The 9,242-nt window shown below is 49.5% G+C and overlaps 1 protein-coding gene across 1 annotated transcript in view; it reads right to left on the minus strand.

Annotated features, from left to right (window-relative positions):
- FBXW10B (F-box and WD repeat domain containing 10B) overlaps positions 1 to 3,824 on the minus strand; it is a 35,470-nt gene extending 31,646 nt beyond the window's left edge. The window contains exons 1-3 of the mRNA XM_024752671.1: positions 3,323 to 3,824; positions 1,200 to 1,376; positions 1 to 166 (exon numbers count right to left, since the gene is read on the minus strand). Coding sequence (XP_024608439.1) covers positions 1 to 166; positions 1,200 to 1,376; positions 3,323 to 3,824 — 845 coding nt within the window. The remainder of the gene's footprint in view (positions 167 to 1,199; positions 1,377 to 3,322) is intronic.
- Between the last annotated feature and the right edge of the window lie 5,418 nt (positions 3,825 to 9,242).

The following is a 9,242-nucleotide window of genomic DNA, read 5'->3' on the forward strand; positions in this document are numbered from 1 at the left end:
ATGAAGTCGCGGTACGTGCTGACCCCAGAAGGCAGCTCTCTGATGGCCTCCAGATCCACCAGCGCATCGGCGGCGGGGGCCGAGCCTGCTTTGGACACGCTTGCTTTTTCAGAAGACAGCCTATTCATCTCGGAAATATACTGGAGTGAACTCTTCCACTGTCCTTCTAGAGGAAAGCCGGAGAAGGGGGCATGGTTGGGGCGTCTTTGGGGTGACTCCGGGCCGAGAGCAAGTCCTTGCCAAAAGCTTTCCCCAAAACAGAGCTCACCAGGGTCTACCCTGAGGCCACCGGGGTTTGGTCATTTCTTCCACCAAAATGAAAACAGAGCTTCCCCAACCAAACGCACCAGCAGTTTTCAACGTTCCCAGCTCAAGTCGATGTCTGTGGCATCCAAACTGCCCTGCTGGTGAGATGGCATGGTGTCTGGAGTTTCCTCTAAATGAGCCCAACAAGAAAAAGTCTCAATTTCAAAAGAGGGGGTTGGAGGAAATAAGATTGGTATGGCGGTGATAATTATTGAGGCTGGATGACGGTTATGTGGGTAATGATGACACTGTTCTACCTACTTTTGAAACTTGAAAATTTCTGTATAGAAAGCGTTTCTGAATCTATGTTTTGTGTTTCCCGTAATTTTTCCGTGTATATGTCTTGCTTCAAAACCCAAGTGAGGACGGCCCTAAGGTCAGGGCCCAATTCCCCACTGCTTTTGTTTCCACCTCAAGACTGAATCCAATGCCGCAAAAATAGCTCCTGGTGGGTTGGATTCTGGAGGTGCCCCTCCCCATATCCCCCCACACCAGAGGTCAGGGGCTAGACCGAGAGATTCCGGCCTGGGGCAAAAAGGGACTTAAGGTCACACTGACTGATTTTATTTTATCTTTTGGCCACGCCCCACAGCATGTGGGATCTTAGCTCCGGACCAGGGATCGAACCCGCACCCCCTGCAGGGGAAGCGCAGAGTCTTAACCGCTGGACTGCCAGGGAAGTCCCACACTGACTGATTTTAATCCTTGTTTCTCCCCTTACCAGATGTGGGATTAAATGAGGGAATAAATATCACAGAGCCCAACCCACTTCGCAGGTGACAAGTGAATGTTAGTTGCCCAACTCTGTCCTCCCCAGATACGGCTGCCCTACCAGCCCCTCCATCTCCACGGGACTCCCTCCCCATCGGCTTTCTTCCTACCAGCAGACTTACCAGTAGTGGCTGCTCCCCACGACACATTTTCGTGCAAGCTTGCTTTTCTTGTAGTTTTGGAGAACGGGAAGGATGTGTGCCCGGGTCTGGCTGCCCAGCAGACTTGTGAGGTCTTGCACGGGGGCGTGTGGCCTTTCTCAGGGCCGAAAAACACATCCTTGGAGTCTGGGTCGTTCCCTGAAAAACAAAAGGCCAAGATGAGCGGCTCTTTAGTACAGGTGTGTGGAGAGGAAGTGGTAGAGAGAGATGGTGTTATTTCTACTGGCTTCTTTTTAATCGACACAAAACGGACCAGGCCAGTTATGTCTGTTTTTATTTGGGGCCTCTGAGTTTCGGCATAAAAATCACAGAGAGCCTCTGTTAGCCTTTGCCAGCCCACCTGCACTGCAAACTTCATCAGGGCTCTATATACACGAGGACAGAGAGAGAATGAGAGGGAGAGAGGGAGGGAAAGAGGAAGAGAGCGAGCGAGGAGCTGGAAGAGGGACTGCTTTTCTGAAGCTTTTTCGTCATGTTCTTCAATGATATGAATAAATGCCCTTGAGTCAAATTAGAAAATTTAATTTTTTTTCTTTCTTTTTGGCCGCACCGCGCAGCATGCAGAACTTCCCCCAACAGGGATCGAACCCATGCCCCCCTGCAGGAGAAGCACAGAGTCTTAACCACTGGACGACCAGGGAAGTCCTAGAAAATTTAATTTTTAAGAGAGAAGCTCCCCTAGGAAAAGGGGAAGATTGCCACAACCCGTAACTGGACTTACACAACGTTTAATACAAGGAGCTGATTCCTGTGGTGGGTGAGGACCTGTGTGTACAGATGAGGCTACTCAAGCCTGCCGCCCCTGTCCGGGGGCCAGCATTGCCCATGGGAGATGATCAGGATGGGGGGCCTGGTTTTCAACCCCCCGACTGGGTGACCACGGCCGAATCACTCAGGATCCCTGAACTTCGACTTCCTTACCTATACAATGAAGGAGTTGGACTCATCAATCTCTAACCTAACTTATGGGATCCTCTGATTTTCTCCACCACTTTTTCATTCCAGATGATTATTCTTTTACTTTGTGGACACACCAAAGAAATCAAGGGCATATAACGGGATCTAACTGCCCCCAAGGTCACGTAGCTTTAAACTTTCCCGGGATTCTATGAGTCTGCAAACAGGACCACAAACCAGGTCTCGTGGACAGCAGGAATTCCCCGCTCTCAAGAGCTCAACCTCTGAATCCCTCCATCTGACGCCCTCTCCCAGCCTTGTCCCAGTCTGCTAATCCTCTGCTTCTCGTACTGGACTCCCTGCAACCCCCAGTCCCTCGCCTCCTTTCTGGTTGCTTTTGCTGCCCCAGTCCAGCTGGCCAAACATGTCCAAGACCTTGTCACCGACACCCTAGACCACTGGCTCTCAAAGTGAGGTCACCAGACCAGCAGCAGCATCCCCTGGGAACTTTTTAGAAATGCAGACTCGTGGCCCACATCGCACCTGCTGGGTCAGGACCTTTCGGGGAGGACCCTGGCCACCTGGGTTTTAATAAGCCCTCCCAGTGATTCTGATACAAGCAACGATTGAGAACGCCTACCCCAGCCTTATTTGGCCCCTCCACTACCTCCCGCCTTGGATAAACTCCAAGTCGAGGTTGGATTTTATGTGCAAGCAAGGAATACACTGGGATGAATGAAGGAAAGCCCTAGGTTCTGACCTCTTGGCCTAGTTTCCGTGCAGTGCAAACTGAAGGGCAAGACAACTCAGTAGCACCCCCCCTTACCACCTTCTCAAACCCGCTTCAACCCCTAACCCGCTAAAGCAGGAACCGCCCCAGCATTCAGCGGCAGAGGCGCAGACCCGCCACTTCTGGGCCTAAGGGAGGCAGAAATCCCTTTGAAAAGCCTGACAGTTGAAAGTTCCTTCTGCATTTGTCCTTTTAGAATTTTCTAGAAGGAAGTCACATTCAGCAGCTTCTCCTTCGGTCAACAGGATCGGGTGTCAAGACAAAGCGCTCTGTTCTGCAATCCGGAAGATCCCCATCTACCTAAGCTTGTCCACACCTCCCGTTCCTTGACGAGCTCCTGAAGTCTGGCCTCCTGGTCTCTGGGGACCCTTAGGTCTCTACCTGTGGCCTCGCTCACCTGAGGCATCGTTCCGCCCTCTCAGAAACAGGACTCTGATGACATCAACAGCAGTGAGCAGTAACTCGGGGTCGCACATCTGCAGCAGCAAGAGTGTGTAATTCGCCTTCGTCCGGTAGCTGCTGTTCCCAAACCAGTACAAAATCTCCCTCATCTTCTGTTCCACCATCTTGTCCAGCATTTGGTTCAAGGAGGACTTGATTTTCCCCTCCTTCTTGCTGAGGTTGACCCGGGACCTGTGGTAGACAAAATCCTTCCCCTGCGTGGTCTGAAGGATATTTTGAAAATACTGTAACAAATACAAGCTATCCAGCTGCTGCAGGATGCTGACCAGAAACCTCCTCTGGGATATCCTGCCCACCCTTCGGAACCACTCTTTGGTGGAGAAGATGTTCCAGGCCAGGACACACGTCTCACACTTCTGGCACACGGGGACAGAATTGTTCCCGTTCTCACATCGAAAATAAGGGGCATTTTTGAGCCTCGATGCCATGTTTTCCATGGTCCCGAGATGACCAGCTCATTTTATCCTTGCCGGTTGTCAACTGCACCAAACCCCAGAGGAACAGGAGAGGCTGATAAATATCCCAATTGAGCCTTTTCAAATGTGAACATCTCCCAAAGAAAAAGAAAACTGCTGCAATGGGCAGAAAGCTGCTCTCCCCAGAAACTGCCGTTGAGTCTGGCTTTCCGTACCGACCTCCTAGGAAACATGCCTTTACCGTAAATCTCCTAAGCCTGGCGCTGCTCAGGCGGAGGCAGTTGCTGTATATTCTGAAAGAGCTGGTCATGTCATTTCTAGAACAACAGGAAGAGAGGTAGTCAAATTTAAATAATGTACGGACCCCTTTCAAAGGGGAAAAAAAACCATTGTGGAGCCTGGTGTTGAGTTTCCATTGTTGCTGTTCGCGAGTGACTTTTAAATATTTGTGAATATGAAATTAGATGGAAACGTCTGTGTACGGCTGTTTGGTTAGAACGATCTTGAATATGTTTATAGTCATCTTCTTAACTCATCATCAAAGTGAAAACACAAATGTTTAATATATATTTGTTACTTAACTGCTTCAGAAGGTTAACCAGAAACCTCTGCAGGGAAAACTCCCTAGTGGAAAAAAATGTCTGTGGGCCTGAGAATATATTTGGGGACTTCCAGCCTCAATCACACACCAACCCAGGTATCTGGGAGGAAGCACAGCTGAGCGGAGTGTGGGGTCTGGGGTCAAATTCCTGGGTTTGGACCCCAGCCCAGCTGCTCACTAGCTCTGTGAACACGGGCACATTACTTAACCCTTTATGCTTCAGTCTCCTCATCTGTAAAATGGAAACAACAGTAGTTCCTACTTCAGAGGCATTGTGAGGATGAAATGGGGTATTATATGCAAAGCACTTAGAAGACCGCCTGGTACATATTCGGCCCCCAATAAATGCTAACTATCGTCCTACTGTCATCAGTATTATTGTCATTGGGATCATTATTCTGGGCAGCCACATAATCAATGTCCACTATGATGTTTATACATGCGTATGTACAGACGTTGAGATGCATGGGAAGAAACAGTATGTGTGGAGCTTTTAAAAGAAAAATGACATGACAGTGACTTACCTGTTTCATGAGATCATCACCATTTAGCACTGGCTTGTGATCCACTCAGAAGTGGTGACTTGGGCCATTCCAGCCAAACATGTGAGCACACACGGCCCTCGGGGCCCCCGAAAGATGGTCAGTGATGACCCAGAAGGAGACCAGGGGCTCACTGAGATTTCCAAAACTTTTTAGTAACAAAAGGCTGTTTGCAAATTATATCTTCTGTAAAAACCCAACATGCAACATAGACATAGTGATCGTCTATTAGTACAAATTTATAAGTTCAAAAGTTGACTTGTTAGCAGGGCAGCTGTTGAGAGCCACGGGGCTATTCTGAAGACAAAACCTTTACACCTGAGGCCAAAGATGACAGACATTGTCTTACACCAGCTTCAGACTCCACAAAATTTAAATTGGCAGCAGCCCCAGAGAACCCAGAGTCCACAGAAAACAGCTTGAAAATCACTCCTAAATGCTGACATACTCAGAATGAAGTGTCTCCAAATAATTTTCAAAAGGTCTGAGAAAAATACGCGCACACACACACACACACACAACACACATATTCAGCGTGTATATGTGTATACACAGAGAGAAAGAGAGCACAAATGCAACAAACTGCTAATAACTGGTGAGGTGGGTGAAGAGCATATGAGTGTTCATCATTCTATTCTTTCAGCTTTTCACAGGTTTGAAATTTTTCAAAATAACTCATAAAGCTATACTGCTAAATTAGGAAAAATGACTGTAAAAGACTACTACGTAACCATAGCCCCTCAGCTCAGCACCGCAGCCAAAATGCCCTTGCAAACGTAGGACAACCCAGAAAAGAGTTTTGAGGACACACTGAGACAACTCTACTTCAGGTGGGACCAGGTTCACACACTGATTCTGGTACCACGGAGCTGGATGATCATACGCTCCCTGCCTGGCTTCTCTGAGCCTCAGTTTCTCCATCTTACTGATGATGAGGAAGGAGGAGATGAAGGCAGATGATGGAAATTACGCTACCTTCTACCATCAGATCAAATGTGTGAGGCCAGTTGCCTCTGCTCTTGGTGTTGTTATTACTACCCCGGATTAAACCAAAAGGTTGGCAATACCGTGAGCATGTCTAGCGCCCGCGTCTGGCGACCGGGCACTGATAGAGAAAGGCAGCGTGAGTCATCGCTGGGCTGGTTGGCCGTGAAGGTCTTGTAAAGAGTGGGGGTGGGGACAGGAACCAGGCCGGGAAGGAGGTCAGTGCTAACAGCTCGAGCTCCTCTATCTGACAGATGCCTGGAGAAAAGGCCAGAGTGGATTAGCATCTCACCCACCAGGAAGGCCAGACAGAGGAGGGAGGTCCAAAGCACCTGAGTGTATAAGGGGGCACATTACCCCCAGAAATGCTACAAGCTGAAAATACAATAGCTTGTTCCTAAAGGTCCAAATAAATGAGGATTTTCATCTGTGAAGCTGACATACTTCAAGGGAGCAGTTTTGCAATCCAACTCAGCCTTGGAGTCAGAGATTGGCTGGAATCCTGCTGCTTTCTTACTAGGGCTGTGGCCTTGGGCAAGCCCCTCGGCCCCTCTGGGCCCCCATCTCTCCTCCTCTGTAGAAGATGTGTGATCACCAGTGCCCTGCAGGGTGAGGCTTACATTCGTTAGTGTAACTAAGTCTGGTGGTTACTTCTGCTGCCGCCGCATCCCACATACACAGGTGTGAGCACACACACGTGCACACACGGCATGTCAGCCGGCTCAGGCAGGGACACTGGAGCCATTTGAGATCGGGTGTTAGAGTTTAGAATGTGACCTTGGCGGATGGCAGGATGCGACGGCCTGACGGGTAAGCCAGTGGTGGGGAAGTGGCGCCGGTGGTACCCAAAGAGGTAGGCGGGCAAACAGGTCTCGCTGGAGTAAGACCCAGGAGGGGAAAACACTTCTCAGAGGAAAGCTTTGGTGCTGAGACGTACATCTGGAGATTTCTCGAATATCCAGGCTCCCAGCAGCCTGCAGGCTCCATGCAGTCCCCGAGCTGCCTTCTGCCCTTTGCATTCTGTTTTGTTCATGATTCTGATTAAAGCCTACACCGCCCCAAATCTTCACCTCCTCTGCCCGCCCCCTGCATGGCGTAGCGAGCCCCGGAAGGCATGGCTGCTGTACCCCCATCGGCTCCGCTGTCCTGCCCAATGACGTGCACCTGAGGTTCTGCTGGTTCCCACCCAGCACCTGACCTGGGTCAGATGGCGGGAAATCAGGGGAGGGCTCAGGATGCAGAGCAGGAGGGTCTCGGCTACGGAGCAGCAAACATACCTCCACCCCGCGACTCACTTGCCGCCCTCGGCTGCCCACCTCTGTAGATGGAGGTCGTGAGTCCACCTCGCTCACAGGCGGGTGATGTGTTTGCAAAGGCACTTGATCACATGGGAAAAGCTGTACTAGGATCTTTCTCAAGAGGAAAGATGGGAAAACCATCGTGTTTGGTGGTGTCACACTTGTTGGCAAAGTTAACTGAGACAAGTCTTCGTTCCTGAGAAATCGTGGAGTTTCCAGTTGCCATTTGCCCTTTGGTTTAAAGAGAAGCAGGTGGGGGGCTTCCCTGGTGGCGCAGTGGTTGAGAGTCCGTCTGCCGATGAAGGGGACACGGGTTCACGCCCCGGTCCGGGAAGCTCTCACGTGCCGCGGAGCGGCTGGGCCCCGTGAGCCATGGCCGCTGAGCCTGTGCGTCCGGAGCCTGTGCTCCGCAATAGGAGAGGCCACAACAGTGAGAGGCCCCGTGTACCGCCAAAAAAAAAAAAAAGAGAAGCAGGTGGGGAACGAGGGCATTGGCTAGAAATGTCTCCCTCTCCGGGAGGGGGAGAAACACGAGAGCACAGAAAAATTCTCACCTGGCTGACATGGCCAGGTCCTCAAGGAGATCGGGTGACTTCCTGCTTGTTCGGAAACTCACGGCCACTTGCTATTGGTATGAAGGGTGGAACAGATTCAAGAGAGTAGATGGGGCAGACAGAAGTTCTCAAACCCAAGTCTGCATCAGAACCCCCAGAGGCCTTGTTAAAACACTGCCCCAGAGCTTCTCATTCAGCGGGTCTGGCTGACGCCCGAGAATTTGCTTTTCTAATAGGTTCCCAGGTGGTGCCGACGCTGCTGGTCAGGAAGCCACACTCTGAGAACCACTGATGTTCATGTCTCAGAACCTGTGAACGTAACCTCGTTTTAGAAATAAACACAAACGTTTTTTTCAAAACGTCCTACTGAGCGTTCTTGACCAAGTTTTGCCTCTCTGAGCCACCAACCTTTTCATTTTCATTCCATAGAACAGGAAAAATACTACCTATCTCACAGGGCTGCAAAGATTAAATGAGGTAAGAAATGGGGAACGGTCCTCAAAATGCCAAAGCCCTCCCTACTCAACATTAACTTTAAAAACCTAAGCTTTAAAAATTTTTTTAATTTTTATTTTTTGCCGGCGTCGCAAGGCAGGCAAGATCCTAGCTCCCTGACCAGGGATCAAACCAGAGCCCCCCGACCCCGCAGTGGAAGCGTGGAGTCTGAACCACTGGACCGCCAGGGAAGTCCCCAAACCTAAGCTTTTTAGAGGAAACCCGAGGGCCTCAGCAAAACTTCAGTGAAGGAATGCGGCAGCCAGTGGTGGGTGTGAAGAGGAAAGAGGATCCAGAACCTCTGGAATGTCGGATCAGCTGCATCTGCTATTATACGTCCCTGTCTATGCTTAGGGAGTTGCCAAAGGCCGTGGAGGCTTCTGTGGGACATACAGAAGAGTGGCACACACTGACACAGCTTGGGGAAAATGACAGAGGGCGTAAAATTGGCCTTTGTTATCTTTTTTAATTTTTTATTTTGTTTTAGGCGATTTTCAGTTTTTGGACCCAGGGGAAGAAAAAAGATATGCCCATCGCTTAAGGCAATGCTAATGCTTAATTTTGCTTTGATCTTCTATCTCGAGAAGAAAGGTCTTAAAACCAAAAATGAGTGGACAAAAAGAGGAACTGAAGTTCAAAACAGGTAAGGAGACACCCAAAGGGTTCCTTTTATGAGTCTGAGTGTGGCCTAAACAAATTACATCTCACGACACTGGCACAGTTTACCAACGTGACTGAAATCCAGGCAGTAAATTTTGAGAAATTAGGAAGAATGGTGGAGGATGAAGACAGGCAACGTTGTCTTGATTTTTTAAAAGAAAAAAAAGGTAGATTCTGGAAACAGCAGATGAGGTGTGAACTTACACCAGAATTCTAAAATGGTTTGTCAAATATTATGTGACCATTTGGAGAAGAAAGTAAGGAGTAATCAACAACCCGGCCAAGCTGATCTCACTTTCCCCCTA

Source organism: Neophocaena asiaeorientalis, unplaced genomic scaffold (genome assembly GCF_003031525.2).
Source record: "Neophocaena asiaeorientalis asiaeorientalis breed wild unplaced genomic scaffold, Neophocaena_asiaeorientalis_V1.1 scaffold540, whole genome shotgun sequence".
Classification (NCBI taxonomy): domain Eukaryota; kingdom Metazoa; phylum Chordata; class Mammalia; order Artiodactyla; family Phocoenidae; genus Neophocaena; species Neophocaena asiaeorientalis.